The 18,479-nt window shown below is 40.2% G+C and overlaps 1 protein-coding gene across 8 annotated transcripts in view; it reads right to left on the reverse strand.

Annotated features, from left to right (window-relative positions):
* Positions 1–18,479, reverse strand: part of LOC127620635 (E3 ubiquitin-protein ligase MIB2-like) — a 120,961-nt gene that overhangs the window by 61,568 nt on the left and 40,914 nt on the right. For all 8 annotated transcript variants that reach the window (XM_052093829.1, XM_052093828.1, XM_052093827.1 and 5 more), the window contains one exon: positions 17,664–17,835. In XM_052093829.1, coding sequence (XP_051949789.1) covers positions 17,664–17,835 — 172 coding nt within the window. The remainder of the gene's footprint in view (positions 1–17,663; positions 17,836–18,479) is intronic.

An 18,479-nucleotide genomic window follows, 5' to 3' on the forward strand; every position in this document is an offset into this window, starting at 1 on the left:
CTCCCGTGCTTAAAAAGTTATTATCAAGCAGCGCAAATAAAGCCTGTGTTGAACTTATGTAATCCTTCCTACTCTGCTAGGTGGAAAGAAATTGAAATGAAAATGACAACGGAAGCTCCAATACAGGCATTAATCGGGGATTACAAACTCAGGCACCAACTGAAAAATGTACCCAACCCATGGCTGGACATTTCACTTAAAGTGTGGTTTGAATTTTTACAAAGAATAAATTGACACACAGCAATAAGCTGCTAAGGTGGATAGGATATGATACAGAATTTTCCCCTAATATAAGAGATAATAGATTTAAAAATTGGGAACAAGGACCACGAATGTTTTGGGAACTATTAGAAAATAAGAAGTGTAAAAGTTTTGAAGAAATTAAAGAACAGTTTAGTCTGGCAAATCAAGATTTTTATAGATTTCTGCAAGTGAGGCATTACTTAGAGAATGATATAAAAAAGGAAAATTTTGACGTAGAGTCCAACATTATAAAACTCTTTATCTCCGCATACCAATCTAAAATAAACAAGAAATTAATTGCAAAGATATATTCAGGGATAGAAGCTTTAAAAGGAGACGATACACACTACATAAAACAAAAATGGGAAACTGAAGCAAACATAAAAGTGACGGATGAGGAATGGGAGGATCTCACTCAACAAATATGGAGAGTGACATCATCCCTAACCTGGAGGGAACATGGATGGAAAAACGTAGTGAGATATTTTAGAACTCCAGCTCAGACAAAATATCGGGATACAATCTGTTGGCGGGGATGTGGGGAAAAGAGTGCTAATCATGTTCATATTTTTTGGAGTTGTCCTTCGATGGTGAAATATTGGATGGAACTTAAACAATGTATGGACAAGATTTTACAGATTGATCCACCTTTCACTTTTGACACACTTTATTTGGGAAGACTTAATATGCAAGGTAAAAAGAATCTGAATTGTAAAATGTTTAATATCATGTTACTAGCAGGAAAAAAGGGAATTACTAGGAAATGGCTTAAGGTGGAAGTGCCAAGAAAAAATTGGGTTGATGTGATGCATGATATATACGTTATGGAGAAACTGACTTCCACTTGTAGATTTGAAATGGATAAATTTGAGAGGTTATGGGATGGATTCTTGAAATTTATTCGGCCAATAATATCAGACTTTGTGTGAAACATAATACCTGAGGCTCTCCCCTGTTTTTGTTCTTGCTACCAGTTTGTTTGTTTGTTTGCTTTGTTTTTGTTTTATTATTATTTTCATTTATCTATTTATCTATTTATTTATCTTTTTGTTTTATGGGAAAAAGATGTAGTAGGACAAGATAAAAATGTTGTATAATATGACCAAATGTATATTTATGTCTTGCAACATCAAGAAAAAATAAAAGTAAAAAAAAAAAAAAAAAAACAGAAAGTACAGGGTTTTAAACTAACATCATCACCCCTGCAAAAAACAACAGTAACCTGGAGCAGGAATTTCCAAATGACGGATCTCTCAGGGAAATTTTACGAGAATTATATTTATGAGATTTAATTATATTATTTTATTTTACTCATCACCACAGTAATGAGGCTACAACTGTACAAATGTCACAATGGAAGAACTATGATAAATCTGTTGAGTAAGAACAAATCTTCTCACTTGAAGCACAGTCTCAGTTTAGTTTGATTTCCCATACTTTACTCAATTAGTCAACCTCTTGGTTGTTAATTGAAATGATTATGGACATTTTATTATTTGTATTGTTATGAAACATAGAGTGTAAAAAAAGATGGACGACGCCCCTTCGCTCTTTTCCATTGGTGAGAACTGAAGCTGCCAGTGTCCCGATATAGCGCTGACATCTTGGGACTTGAGTCTGCGCAGTTGCGATTTCGGGACCAGACCTGCGCAGTAGTGAGCAGGAAGTAAAGCCGCGAAATCAAGGCCCCGCCCTCACTCTCGCTGAATCAATCGCAAGCACACGCCCCTGCACTTTTCACGGTGTGAAATAATTAATTATAGAAATTTAGATATTACATTTAAAGCTCCAATCTCCTCAGTCCTCCGAAAATCCCGAAAAAAAGTCAGTTGGTACTTCAGTGACTACTTCGCTCAGAGAACCTGTCAATCACAGCTGTCAATCATGATGTCACAGCACCGTTTTTATAGCATCAAATAACTAACTAAAAACAAACTTATTTTGAAAACAAACACTTGAAACGACATCAACGTGATAGAAACGACAGTAAATGACAGAAACTATCTTTGGAAAAAAGATATGTGAAGTGTAATTTAATTGTTTAGTTGGTCTCACGTCCCATTGAATAACAAGGGGAGGCGGGGTTTATGACCTATACTAGGACCAGTCACCGGGGGACGTTTTGGCTTCACTTTTGAGGGCTTGTGCGGCACACTTGTTATGAAAATGTCATCTTCAGCTGAATATTTGCAAATCATTCAAAAACAGCAATCATAAGATTCAAGAGAATCACCATTTACATGCAAGCTGAATTTTGAGGGAAATTAGTGTTGGTTTCTTTTCACCGTGAACTAAGGACTGACATATGAAAATATGAAACCAAAATGTATATTACATTAATCTTAAGAGAGATTTGTGGGAAAACACAGAAGTAGGGTAACTCAAGAACTGAAAACATCTCATCAGCTTGTAGTCACAGGACAATTTCAATGTCAAAATCACTGATTGCACATTCATTTAGAGCGATGCGTAGAAAATATACACCAGCAGGAATGAGTGTATAGATAGAGAAGGCAACACTGAACTGATAAGGAGTCTCTGCACAATGGGAACTCGTGCCAAAGTGGTCCGATGCATCCATATGTAATTGATTCACAGAGAGCAGCACGAGTTTGATGTTTCTCATCTGTGTATGTGTACTTGAGCACTTTACCGCAGATTTTGTACAAGCACAGCACGATCTGAAACATACTATTGACAGACAGGCTTGTCTTGTGTCATCAAACCAAAGCAGACTTGGGAACTCTTCAAGAGCGAGTTGCAAAACATCCTGGCAAACAATCCGTGCTAAACGTAATAACGGCACATACCTTATAGTAAAGATCTGATCTGATCGTGGAGCAAAGGAACTTCCTATTCCCATAATTTATCCAAACGCTCAACCATCAACGTTTGCTCTTCAGCTGGTATTATTCCAAAGCATGAACTCCAAAAGATTCATCTAATGTTACTCCAAATCGGACAAAAGGGTAGCAAAAGTGAAGACCTTTCCCTTCAAACGGCTCTCGTTTTCTCAGCGTAGAGAGAGCGCGGTACAGTTGTGTTTCTCCTGACGTGCTGTCTCTCAGCATATGGCACCACCTGTACCATTTGAAGGCTTAAAACAGCATCAGGATAAATCCTAGAGATCAAAGGTAATCCACAGACGCTTTGTGTGTTGATGTGTGTACACGCAACAGAGATCGACAATCACAACTTTGAACCTGACACAAAGGTGAAACCGAATATGTGCCTAACAACGCACTGACACCATAAACTTGCCTACATCTTTGCCCATTATTGCTCTATAAGTAAAGTCAAATTTTCAGTTTTTATTTGTAAAGCACTTTTCACAATACATTGTTTCAAAGAAAATGATGCAGTAATCAAAAGTCCTCATTGATCAGTTTAAAAGAAAAACGTCATTGGAAATCTTGCTTTAAAATATAATATATAAAAGCCCCAAGAACTATCCGGACACTTCAAAATGAAGGATGTGGCATTTTTTTAAAGGTAGTGTAAGTACACTTTTCAAACTAAATATTTCACAAAATGAGATTTGTTAGGTTTGAAATGCTAAAACAATACAGTAGATATAGCACCCAAACTAAGTCAGATACTGTAGTATTGTGACACTTTGTGGTTATTAAACGTAAGGGGAACATGTTCATAGTTAAGCCCAAAATCAAAGATCAAATGTATTACATCATTTAGAACAATATCTGGCCAAAAGAAGTCAAGTCAAGTCAAGTGGTTTTTATTGTCGTTTCAACCATATACAGTTAGTACAGTACACAGCAAAACGAGACAACGTTCCTCCAGGACCATGGTGCTACATAAAAACAACAAAGGACCAACATAGGACCACATGAGACTACACAACGAAATAATACCTATATAAACTACCTATATATACCTATTTAAAGTGCACGTGCAAACATGTGCAAAAAGTACAGGACAGTACAACAAATTACTGACAATGAACAGGACAATAGACAGTGCAGCGCCGACCAGTACTCAGTAGTGCAAAAAAATGACAGTTTCTAAAAATGTAAACATAACATACTATGAGATAATGTTCTATGCACATAGCAGTTATTGAGGTAGCAGACAGTTATAAAGTGACAGTTATTAAAGTGCAACTCAGGACACGTGTGTGTCAAACCAGTCACTGAGTATTGAGAAGTCTGATGGCTTGGGGAAGAAGCTGTTACACAGTCTGGCCGTGAGGGCCCGAATGCTTCGGTACCTCTTGCCAGACGGGAGGAGGGTAAAGAGTTTGTGTGAGGGGTGTGTGGGGTCGTCCACAATGCTGGTTGCTTTGTGGATACAGTGTTTTTTGTAAATGTCTTTGATGGAGGGAAGAGAGACCCCAATGATCTTCTCAGCTGTCCTCACTATCCTCTGCAGGGCTTTGCGGTCCGAAACGGTGCAAGTCCCAAACCAGGCAGTGATGCAGCTGCTCAGGATGCTCTCAATAGTCCCTCTATAGAATGTAGTGAGGATGGGGGTTGGGAGATGTGCTTTCCTCAGCCTTCGAAGAAAGTAGAGACGCTGCTGGGCTTTCTTGGTGATAGAGCTGGTGTTGAGGGACCAGGTGAGGTTCTCCGCCAGGTGAACACCAAGGAATTTGGTGCTTTTGACGATCTCCACAGAGGAGCCGTCGATGTTCAGCAGAGTGTGTTCACCTTGTGCTCTCCTAAAGTCAACAACCATCTCTTTTGTTTTGTCCACATTCAGAGACAGGTTGTTGGCTCTACACCAGTTCGTCAGCCGCTGCACCTCCTCTCTGTATGCTGACTCGTCGTTCTTGCTGATGAGACCCACCACGGTCGTGTCATCGGCGAACTTGACGATGTGATTCGAGCTGTGCATTGCTGCACAGTCGTGAGTCAGCAGAGTGAACAGCAGTGGACTGAGCACACAGCCCTGGGGGGCCCCAGTGCTCAGTGTGGTGGTGGTGGAGATGCTGTTCCCGATCCGGACTGACTGAGGTCTCCCAGTCAGGAAGTCCAGGATCCAGTTGCAGAGGGAGGTGTCCAGGCCCAGCAGGTTCAGCTTTCCAATCAGGTGCTGGGGAATGATTGTGTTGAATGCTGAGCTGAAATCTATGAACAGCATTCGAACGTATGAGTCCTTATTGTCTAGGTGGGTGAGGGCCAGATGGAGGGTTGTGGTGATGGCATCGTCCGTTGAACAGTTTGAACGATACGCAAACTGCAGTGGGTCTAGTGAGGGGGGCAGCTGGGTCTTAATCTGCCTCATGACGAGCCTCTCGAAGCACTTCATGATGATGGGTGTAAGTGCGACGGGACGGTAGTCGTTGAGGCAGGACACTGAAGACTTCTTTGGCATGGGGATGATGGTGGTGGCCTTGAAGCACGTTGGAACAACGGCGCTGCTCAGAGAGATGTTGAAGATGTCGGTAAGAACATCTGCTAGCTGGTCTGCACATCCTCTGAGCACTCTGCCAGGAATGTTGTCTGGTCCAGCAGCCTTCCGTGGGTTGACTCTACGTAGAGTTTTCCTCACATCTGCCGTGGTAAGACAGAGCACCTGGTCGTTGGGAGGAGGGGTGGACTTCCTCGCCATCACGTCGTTCTGCACTTCAAACCGAGCGTAGAAGTCGTTCAGCGCATCTGGAAGGGAGGCATCTTTGTCACAGGCAACTGATGTTGTCCTGTAGTTGGTGATGGCCTGGATGCCCTGCCACATGCGCCGCGTGTCACCGCTGTCCTGGAAGTGACTGTGGATTCTATGGCCGTGTGCGCGCTTTGCCTCTCTGATTGCCCGTGACAGTTTGGCCCTAGCTGTTCTTAGGGCTGCCTTATCGCCTGCTCTGAAGGCGGAGTCTCGGGACCTCAGCAGCGTGCGCACCTCCGCGAGTCATCCACGGCTTCTGGTTGGAGCGTGTGGTGATGGTCTTGGAGAAAGTGACATCATCAATGCACTTGCTGATGTAGCTGGTCACTGATGCTGTGTATTCCTCCAAGTTGGTAGAATCGCCATATGTTGCAGCCTCCCTGAACATGTGCCAGTCAGTACACTCAAAACAGTCCTGAAGAGCAGAGATGGCTCCTGCTGGCCAGGTTTTCACCTGCTTCTGAAGCGGTTTTGTGCGTCTGACGAGCGGTCTGTATGCTGGAATTAACATAACAGAGATGTGGTCTGAGTAGCCGAGGTGGGGGCGGGGCTCCGCCCGGCACGCGCCTGGGATGTTTGTGTAAACAAGATCAAGCGCGTTAGCCCCTCTCGTTGCAAAGTCCACATACTGATGGAATTTAGGGAGCACTGTCTTGAGATTTGCATGGTTGAAATCTCCGGCGACAATAAACAGTCCGTCGGGGTGAGCGTTCTGCAGTTCAGCTCATAGCCCCATACAGTTCACAGAGCGCTTCCTTAGCGTTAGCGCTGGGGAATGTAAACTCGGTTATGCAAACAGTGGTGAATTCCCGTGGTAGATAAAAAGGTCTGCATCTAACAGTCACAAGCTCCAACAGCGATGAACAGTAACTAGAGACTAGCATAGAGTTCTTGCACCATTCCGTGTTGATGTAAACACACAAGCCACCACCGCGAGTCTTACCGCAGAGAGCTGTATTTCTGTCGGCACGAAACGAGGCGAGCCCGTCTAGCTGAATGGCGGCATCCGGAACTCTGTCGCTGAGCCACGTCTCCGTGAAAACAAAGACGCAGCAGTCTCTAAACTCACGCTGCGTAGCCTGCTGGAGTCGGATATAGTCCAGTTTATTGTCCAGGAAGCAAACATTTGAGAGCAGGATAGACGGGAGAGCCGGCCGGCTAGGGTTTGTTTTTAGCCTAGCATAGACCCCCGCCCTCTTTCCGCGCTTCCGCTTTCTCGCACACCGCTTACGACGTCCTCTCCCCTGGCCACCGGCATCAGGCGACGCCGAGGGCTGGAGGCCTGGTCTCCGCAGCAAGCCGAGTACGCGTAGCGCCTCCTGCAGGTCATCATGCAGCTTGGTTTTTGCATGAGTCTTATATTTGAGTAGTGTCTGGCGATGGTAGACACGAACACTGGTTGCTCCGATGTCCATGTGTTGCAAAAGTCGGGCTTTTTTAACAAAAATAGCACCATTGTGGATCCGGAGTGGCCGCTGCGTGCTACCGCGCCGCCAGAAGTAGGTTTTGTGTTCATTTCGATGGTTTGTAGCAACTTGACTTGGCGAACTTTTGGGAAAACTTGTAACCTTGCTTATTGGTTTGTTTTTCAGTCAGTATTCAACATGAACACACCACCGTGCAAGACTATGTCATGTGATTTTTCTGTTTTTTTTAATTTGTCTACAAAAGGAATCAAATCTACTCAAATACTCTCAAGTGTTCATTCACTCATGTGCCATCTGCAGCGAAAACCAGGGACACATATAACTCTCTTATCATCATTCTTTTGTCTGTATTATGAATATTAACACTCTTTTATACACCAATCTATGCAGTAGGATCAGCGTCATCATAAATTACCATAACAGAGTGTAATCGGCACATATTATGGCCATGTATAGCGTGTTAGCGCATTAGCGTCATGAATGCAGAATGTAAACAAGACAAATTACACATAATCTACTGCATATATTACTTTAAATCATCATAGAGTGGTTAAAACAACTTCTTTTCCTGACCTCATGTGAATGATACTCATAGAATGATGCATGAAATCATTGATAACACATTTTAATATCACATCAGTTGCGTTTTACACGTAGTCTTGAGTGTCTTCATATTTAAACGCCTCCCCCAGAAGTGTGGCCGGTGTCTGAACGTTTGCAAAAAGTATGTAGTTGCTCAACTGTTTTGAACTTGTTTTGGCTCCGAGCGCAGAACAGAGAAGAACTCCGCAAGTATACCGGGGCCTTTAATGTGCTGAACTGCACCTGTGATTACTCTGTAAGAACATCTGTGTGAACTTGAGGGAAACTTCATACATCCACTACAAATGACCAAGACACCAGTTGATAAAAACTAATTGCAAAAATGAGTTCTGAGATCCTGATATTTTGTTATCCAATGCAAATATATTCAGAATTCTTTTCTGTTGCTTAAGTGACCAAATATTGTAGCCACTGCATTTATGTGCAATAATACATGTATATAGATATATCTCCCAGCTGCTCTTACTTTTCACTTTCATTTTCTAGAAGTGGTGCTCCCCCTTCTACAGGCAAAACACATACTTTCCCAAGAATGTCCATTTGCAGTCTGAACTGAATGTTGGGGAGATCATAAAAAGATCATGTGCTGGAAAAGAATGGGAAGGAAACACGTCTTTTAAATGAGTTTGTGCTCATAAACACAAAAACACCCACCGTGTGTATTCACACACAAATTACTCTTATGAACCGATTCTTTTTTTGTGAATCAAAACAGAGAGCGCATCCAGTGTTGTCAAAAATGACTCTTATGAATTGGTTCTTTTAATAAATCATTACAAAAAGACTCACAAACTGTTGTCAAGCTGTATTTAAAGAGACATATTTGCAACAACTTTTCATTTATAAAAAGCATTAAACATCACATTTGATGTAATGGCAAGTAGCATGTAAACAGGATTAAAGTGGTTTGCCCAAATGTAAACGTAAACATCTTAATCGAATTATTTCTTATACTCTGATATTATTGGAGTATCAATGTACATGTAAATATATTGTCTACATCACTGTACGCCACACAATTCAGGTCAGTTTGTCTTGTAGCCTGTTGACATAGAAACTCAAGTAATCCATTGCCACAGAGATGGCACACATGCTACTGAAATCCAGTAATATCTTCAAGTATCTTTATTCAAAATTCAAAACATATTCAAATCTTAATGTCAGCTGATTCTTAAACTGACATTGTTTCCTTAGTCCACAAGAGGGCACATTAAATACATAAACCATACAGCACCGTTATATTATTGCATAGAACATTCCTGGCTGTTAAAACATTTCATTTTCAACTAATGTGCATGAAATAAATCAATAAAAATTTTTAGTAGGTCCATATTCTCACTTCAATAGGCAGTCCAAATGCTGTTACTGTTAGGGTTACCTCATCTTGTTCTCACTGTTACCCCTTGGTTGTCATTTTTGTCACTTTTGTATTCCGTAGTTTTCACTTTTGTCCCTTGTTTAGCTCCACAGTCTCCCTGTTAGCGTTCGTGTTCTCATTCATTGTTTTCACCTGCCCTCGTTAATTTGCCACTGGTTTCGGTTTATCCCCTTGTTATCTTGTTTGAGTTCTGTTTGTTCATTGGTTCCTGTCTTCCCATGTCCGTGTATTTAAACCCTGTCTGTTCGTTCAGTCGCTGTCTATCGTTGAATGTTGTTAGCCTGGAATGTTTCCCCTGCCCATGTTTCCTAGTTTTATGTTTATTTCCCCATTGAGGGTTTTTCCTTTGTTCCCGTGTTTTCCGTGTACCTGCCTTGTTTGTTTCCTTAATAAAGTTGAACTGCACTTAGATCCGCATCTCCTCGTCTGCCTTCGCTGCTCATTCATAACAGTTACACAGTATACCACTTCATAATAACAGCGATATAACACATTGTTTTTGAATTAATAACAGTTGTATGAAGAGCAGCAATATTCAGAGATAGTGGTATTCGGCTGAACTTGAGGGTGAAGCGGCTCAGACTATGAGCACAGGTCAAGGGCTGTTCAATCAGATGGAACACAACAGACTGGAACCCAATGTGAGGATCTGGAGACACACAGTTGAACATCTTTCCTGACAAAGGGTTTAAAAATTAATCGCTTAATCTGAGAAATGTTTTTCTTTGTAAATGCGTGCTACATGAACGTCTTTGTTTATTCAGCGTCTTGTGCGGGAGCGCCATTTTTAGATGCCGTGTCTAATTAAAAAGAACTTTAAAAAGCATATTATTCTGTTAAACTGTATTTGTTGTGCTGTGTAGAACCTTTTTTAGTCCAAGAATGCGATCGATCTGAAGTCATCATCATTAGTTCTCGGCACACATCCAAAATTCAAATGTATTTTTTTCTTAACATATTTATTTGACAGCCCTAATACAGTATATGCAAAGTGTACGGTGGCTCATTGGGTTGCACTGTCACCTCACAGCAAGGTCACCGTTTTGAGTCCCGGGTTCAATCTCGACCTTTTGCATGTTTTTCCCGTGTTCACATGGGATTCCTCCAAATGTTCCAGTTTCCCACACTGCTTTTTTATTATTATTATTATTATTATTATTATTATTATAGGCCCTACATATTGTATTTAGAATTAGTCTATTTGAATTATTATGTATTATTTCTATTAAGTCAAGTCAAGTGGTTTTTATTGTCGTTTCAACCATATACAGTTAGTACACAGCAAAACGAGACAACGTTCCTCCAGGACCATGGTGCTACATAAAAACAACAAAGGACCAACACAGGACCACATGAGACAACACAACGAAATAAAATACCTATATAAACTACCTATATATACCTATATAAAATACCTATATACCTATATAAAGTGCACGTGCAAACGTTTGCATAAAGTACGGGACAGTACAATAATTACTAACAATGAACAGAACAATAGACACAGTAAGACACAGTGCAGATTTAGTTATCTTTATTTGGAGGCCTTTATCTGCGAATATTGATACATTTTATTTGATTCATTAATTGTCATGTCATTTACATTTTCTACATTCCCTCACAACTATGAGAAAACCCAATGACCTCTTTACATGATGAATTGAGGGATGATGAACGGTCACATGACCAGTTGTGTCTCCAGGGCTGCCCGTGTGTCTGTGTTTGACACACTAAAGATTAGTGAAGACACAAGACAACGTGACAGAAGCTAACTAGTTGCTGCCTTAGCAGATTAACAAGTTAGGCTGTTTTGTTCCTTGTCTTGGTAAACATATGTGACGCCATCTGCTAAATTGTGTCCTAACTCAAACACCTCACAGCACATATGACCTCAAACACTATTATGACTCATATATTACCCACTTCTCCAAATGAAGAAGGGAAAATGTGTGCCTGAAGCATTTTGTCTGTTCATTTATAGCCCATAATATACATGTACTTTTTTGAGAACTTCACTATTATTGAGAAATAATAAAGAGTTGCTGTAAAACTTTTGACGGCATATTTGTCATCACAATTATTATTTATAATAGTTGGTCTTAACTCATGTTTAATTAAGGTTACCTTCATAATTTTAGTTACATTTTTATAATATTTTTTTATGTTTCATAATATTTGTTAAAATTGTTAAACATGTTATAAAATGTAATTTTCCCTATTGTTATTTGTGGAGGGTGTGGCGGGCCGAAAGGACGGACGCCTGGCGCTGAGTTGCCTAAATCAGCAGGTAGAGGGTAAAGAGGAGCCGGAGGCGCCGGATCGAGAGAGAGATGCACGCAGCCGTGTAACGTGTGCATTCTGCCTTCGGCTGGAAAGACCAACAGAGTGAGCATCACATGGAGCTGTGTGTGTGTGTGTGTTTGTGTGTGTGTGTGTGTGTGAGTGTGTGTGTGAGTGTGTGTGAGTGTGTGTGTGTGTGTGTGTGTGAGTGTGTGTGTGTGTGTGTGTGTGTGTGTGTGTGTGTGTGTGTGTGTGTGTGTGTGTGTGTGTGTGTGTGTGAGTGTGTGAGTGTGTGTGTGTGTGTGTGTGTGTGTGTGTGTGTGTGTGTGTGTGAGAGTGTGTGAGTGTGTGTGTGTGTGTGTGTGTGTGTTGTGTTTCAGTTGGAAGTGTCTGTGCTATTAAAGTCTTTGTGATTGTTCACCAGGTTCCCACTTCCTCCTTCGATAAGCCACATTATTTTTCATTTATTGAAACTCAAAAATTACTGGTAAATGCCATGTTGAACATTCAGTTGAACGGTTTGTAATCATCATATTAATTGCAGAGGGTAGAAGGTTCACTGAATCTCATGATTTCAAGATATCTCCTCATGTGATGTTTGTCAGTGCTGAACATTTTTCACAGTCACAGTGATTCTGAGGGAGTTTTGACAAACTCATATGACAGTATACGGCAGCATTTCAACAGGACTGTCGACTTAACACGTTAATTTAGTGCGATTATCTAAAAATAACACGTAAAAAACACAATAATTCCTCCTGACTCAAAGGTAAATTCCATTATAAAAGTAGGACCAAGTAATTGTTATGCATGTCACAAGTAAGTCTTAAGTGTTTGCATTCAAGTCTCAAGACCACACAGTAGCTGGCACAACAGTTAACATCTCAGCTAACCCCTCCCTGTCTGGGGGTTTTCAGGTGCCTCACAATATTGGACGATGTTGATTAAGCATTTGTAATTTTTGAAACACAGGTTCTACATGTTGCAATCCTCTTCTTGCCTTCTAAATGACATTACCTTTGGTATCATTTTAGCAGTGCCTTGAATGCGCAATCTTTAAACTTGGTCCTACTCTCGTAGAAGTTGATTGGTTGAATGTGGCGTGGAAATGCAGATAAAAAACTAAACTAAAGGAATTGTTTATTGGGGAAATGAATCATTGATTTGCTGCACATTTTTAAATGTACAACTCTGATCTTTGAGAAGAGATAATCATTGATCAGACAATACAAAAGCGGCTTTAGAATACAATATTACATATATTAATACAATATCATATCATTGATCATAAGTCAATCATTGGCATACAGTTCACAGCAATCCTGTGCTGTGAACTGTGAATTTCACAAGTGAATTTGTCAATCAGTTGGAGATTTATTATGAGGGCTTGTTTAAGGACATCTGCGTCAGACATGCTTGTGTAGCATCTCGTGTGTCAAGTTAAATATAGTTTTATACTTAGAACACATCTTGAGATCACTTAGTTCGGATTTGCGCTCCTTCAAGTGTTTGAAAGCAAGAACGTAACGCATGTTTGTGTTGTTGCTACTGAAGTGTTTTCTTCACTGTATAAACTGTGTGTTGCTCATACAGCTGAAGTTTCACTTACTGCCCTCTGGAGTAAACAGGTGGTACTACAAGCTTGCATTTCTCAGGAATCTTCCATATTAGAGTCTGAGGGCATTGCGATTAATTGCATACATTTTTTTAATGTGTTATTTTTAATAAAATTAATCGCACTGAATTAACATGTTAAATCAACAGCCGTAATAATAATAAAACAAAATCTTGGGTAGGCCTAGCCCAACTTCAATCGTCAATCGGCCTATGTAACTTATTGAAATGGAATCTGGGACGTTTACCATTCCAAATGAAGGACTTCACTATGCTATCAAATTGCTTGAAATAAGAGAGGGGGACATCTATAGGAAGAGATTGTAGCAGGTAGATGAATTTTGGAAAACAAATAATTTTAATAACATTAACCTTCCCAATCATAGATATATGTAATGAAGCCCACCTGTCCCATCACTCGAAAACCTTTTTAATTAAAGGGTCAAATTTAACTCTGGGAATAAAATACCCAAATACTTAATGCCCTGGTTGGGCCACTGGAGGGCGCATGGCTGAAAAGTCATTACCGGACAGTATGCTGTCAGAGCCAAAGTTTCGGTTTTAGACCAGTTGACTCTGTATCCCGAGAACTTAGAAAAGGAATCGATAATTCTGTGGAGGCAAGGCATAGATCTAGTAGGGACAGAGACAAATAATCAAATGTCATCTGTGCAAAGCAAAAGCTTATGCGCCACACCCCCCGTCATAATCATCCTCCTTTCTTATCGTGGCTGCAAATGGTTCCAGGGCAAGGCAGAACAATAATGGGGAAGAGCACAACCCTGCCGAGCGCCCCTATTCAGAGTAAAATAATCTGAAATTAATAGATTTGTTTGTACCGCTGCTACATGGAGTCTAGAGTAAATTAATTCATCCAATAAAAGTATTCATGAACCCATACATTTTCAAAATCTTAAAAAGATAATCCCATTGTACCATATCAAATGGCAACGAGTGAGATGGCTGCGTGAGTCTGATAATTCGCCCCTGACCACATGATATTGATGAAACGCCTAATGTTATCGGAAGAGCTACACCACCGAATAAAGCCCAAATATTTTGACAATATTTTGACATCTAGCTGGATCATGGAAATTGGAAGGTAACACTTACACTCACTTGGATCTTTGTCCTTTTTAAGAATCAGACTGATCCAGGCTTGCGTCATGGTTGGCGGAAGCTTTCCATTCTTTAATGATTCTGTATAAACTTCTAGCTATAGTGGAGCCAGTTCTGTAGCATAAGATCTAAAAAAAACTCAGTGGCAAATCCATCTGTCCCAGCATTGCCTGTAGATAAGGCCTGAAATACCTCGCCAAGGTCCTCCAAGTTTATCTCAGAATCAAGACGTTTTTCTCAGCCGTCAGTTTCGGAAGTTTTAATGGTTCAACAATGTTTCTAATATCTTCAGATGAAGACGAGGAACTATAGAGATCAAGACATCATTCTTTAAAAGCATTATTAATATCAATGTCTGGTGTTAATATTTCACCACCAGCAGATTTCACTGAGGGAATGGTAGAAAAAGGCTCTCTCTGTTTTACATATCTAGCCAGAAGATGTCATGCCTTGTCCCCCGACTCAAAGTATGACTGTCTTTCCCTGAATAGCCAAAACTCCACCTTCTGCCACAAAATAGTATTATATCTGTATTTCAATCGGGTCAATTCTCTGAGGCCATCAGACAACATTCGGCCTCTGCACTTTTAATATTCCCTTCCAACTACATGAGTTCTCGTGCTTTGGATTTTTTGGTGAATGAAGCGTACTGTATGATTCGACCCCTAAAAACTGCCTTAAGTGCTTCAAAAGCCACACCTACAGACGACACAGAGGACCAATTGGTCTCCATATAAATATTGATTTCAGTCTTTAACATTTGTTGGAATTCACAAGTTTACAATACAAATTTTGTGAGACAAAATTACATAGCAAAAGACAATCTATACACAAACCCTGGCCATAGGCAGAATAAACACAAAGAACATGTAGATTCATCCATAAAACTGTCCCGAAGGTGTGTTACTCCACAAAGTAAACTCCAGCCCCTTGGCGAAACCAGCACAATTTTTTTTTTAAAAAGTATGTTGACTCTTCTGTTCAGTGAGCCGGTCCACTTGGCTGCAATATGAGTTCAAACAACTCATAAAGTCTTTGAGTTACTCACCCAAAGACTTTGCATAAAATATTCCACAAGATAAGCTCCAGCCACTAGGCGGAACCAGCACAAAAAAGGCACACGATTCTTCAAATAGTCAAGCGAATGCTCAGTTAGCTGGGTCCACACACGGTTGCAAAATGAGTACAGCAAGGTAACTTATTCACTCCATTGACTTTATGAAGGACATGGGCATGTGAATATTTTGTGGCCATCCTTAGTATCTATTCTCAATTTGGCTGGGAACATCTGTGCAAAAGCAACCTTCTGTTGATGTAAGAGTTTCTTGCATTCCTTGAATCTGTCGTGTTTCTCTCTTGTCAAATTTGCAAAGTCTGGGAACAAGAAAATGCTGTGGTTCTTCCAAGAAAGCCTTCCTTACTCCTTGCCTCGCGTAACACGAGATCTTTATCGGATGATCTCAGAAATTTGTCCAGAATGGATCGGGGCCTGTCTCTCTCATTGAATCGCCGAGCAGACCTGTGAAATCGCTCGATTTCCAGCTTATAGCCTGTTATGTCAAGCAGACTCAGAAAGAGCCCCACCAGGAATTTCACCATATCCTGTGTGTGTGTGTTTAGGACAGTGTAAAATGTGTAAGTTTATCTCTTTAAGCACCTGCTGGTGGTAGTGTGTGTGTGTGTGTGTGTGGTGTGTGCGTGTGTGCGTGTGTGTGTGTGAGCATGTATTTATCACTTTGTGGGGACCAAATGTCCCCATAAGGATAGTAAAACCCGAAATTTTTGACCTTGTGGGGACATTTTGTCGGTCCCCATGAGGAAAACAGCTTATAAATCATACTAAATTATGTTTTTTGAAAATGTAAAAATGCAGAAAGTTTTCTGTGAGGGTTAGGTTTAGGGGTAGGGTTAGGTTTATGGGATAGAATATAAAGTTTGTACAGTATAAAAACCATTATGTCTATGGAAAGTCCCCATAAAACATGGAAACATTTACATTTTACATTTATGCATTTGGCAGACGCTTTTATCCAAAGCGACTTACAGTGCACTTATTACAGGGACAATCCCCCCAGAGCAACCTGGAGTTAAGTGTCTTGCTCAAGGACACAATGGTGGTGGCTGTGGGGATCGAACCAGCTACCTTCTGATTACCAGTATAGTCCTTTAGCCCACTACGCCACCGCCACTCCATACACTACGTGCGTGCGTGTGAGTGTGTGTGTGTGTGTGTGTGTGTGTGAAAGCTGTGGTGTTTACTGACTTTAATGGTTATTGACATATTGGATATAGAGGTGGAACATATGCCGGTTAAATCATTATACCAGTACAGAGGTGTCAATCGGTAGAAATGTTTTAGTTGTTTCTATCACGGTTATGCAAAATGCCACCACATGGTAGTGAATGTGAGTTTCAATCAGAGGCTGGATCATCATTTTATTTTAATCACCACTTTATCTATCATTAGTTATGTCACTAGTAATCAGTTATGTCATGAGTGAAGATTTTTTTTATTTGAAATTATCCAGTGTTTTAAAAAGTTTGGTATATAATGAAACAAATGACGATCAAATAAATACAATTGTACTGATAAAGTTGTTTCATTGCAATGCACATGACATGGTCCAATTATATTAGACATTGTTAAAGACAAAAATGAACTTTATATTTTCATAAGGTTTTGGATCACTTTAACAGGATAAGGTGTACTGTTTATTGTGATAATGTTATCAATAAAAATGTGTAAGAATATTACGATATACAATTTTTGACTGTATTGCCCAACTCTTACAGGATCTAAAAACTTTGCACAGACAAGATTAGGCCACGTCCACACATACGGTTAAACCTTTCATCTACATTATAACAGCGATTTCCTCCACTGAAAACAAACCTTTAAAAAAAACGCTCTACAATTCCACATATTTTAGAAAACAATGAAGGTTGGAAAGTGAAAACAGAGGTTTGAAACTTAAACAGATTATTGTGTACGTGGCCTCATTAAACTCCTCACAGTATCATCAGTAAAACTCAAGTACCCCGTCATCGACACAAACTAAAGATGTGCACCAAAGACTAAATATCATCAAGAAAGAGTGACCTGTGCTTTGCTCCAAATTTCTCCTTTTGTGTTCCATGAAAGAAAGGAACAACATGAGGGTGTGTAAATGATGACAGAATATTTATTTGTGGGTGATCTATTTCTTAAAGCGTTTCCCTCCCAGCAGTGCTTATAAAAGCTACAAATCTGTGTGTGGAGTTGCAAATGTGAGTGCTGGCCTGACATTTACACAACACCAGCAGGAAGAGAGAGATAGGTTTACAGTTTAGTCATGCAGAAGAGAGAGAGAAAGAGAATGAAAAAGAAGTGGACTCACGGTTGTGAATGTGCCGTCTCATAGCGCTCGAAGGCGTGCATCAGGTCATGCTTGTTGTTCATGTAACACTGAGTGCACAGGTCATAATCGAAACACACCTTACACTTCCAGCGCATTCCCATAATGCCGTGCTTCTTACAGCTGTCACAAATTATATTTGAATGTCGGACACCTAAATGGAAAAAAAAGGAATAATAAAAAAAAAAAAGGAATAAGTGTATATTAATCAAAAGACCAGAATGATTCACCTGAGAATACGTCATCAGCATTTAATAATATTGTTTTCTCAAAGTTAATATGCAGGAAAAATGTCAGGAAAGTCTCAATTCTTAAACCGGAGCATCTGTAAAAATGTTATCTCTATGTCTGTTTTCATTCATCACAAACACATCGTTTAAGGCAGAAGAGGCAGATTTGAATGATGCAGCAAAAGCATTTCAATTTAGCATGAAACATTTCTTTAGAACACAAGAGCCTAAGTCTACAGCTGAAAGACTGTTTGATAACCATTTTTAAACGCCATGGTATTAATTCACATGGTACTCCAAGGTACTTAAAATAAAACCATAGTGTTACCATGGTGCATGTCCAAAAACATGGTAATCCCATTGTACTTTCTTTCTTGACAGCTAAAAACTGTATCATTTCATTTGAAAAGGTTACTGCTAAAATCCCATTTTCCCACCTCAGGGTCGTTATTACCATAGACACTGAGGGTGTGTAGTCGGCCTATATAAGCAGGCACTCAGGCATTATTTCTTCAGAATTTTCTTCTTTGAAGACAGCAATCTTCATCTTTGTCTTGGAAGCAAGACG

This window comes from Xyrauchen texanus, chromosome 27 (assembly GCF_025860055.1).
Source record: "Xyrauchen texanus isolate HMW12.3.18 chromosome 27, RBS_HiC_50CHRs, whole genome shotgun sequence".
Classification (NCBI taxonomy): domain Eukaryota; kingdom Metazoa; phylum Chordata; class Actinopteri; order Cypriniformes; family Catostomidae; genus Xyrauchen; species Xyrauchen texanus.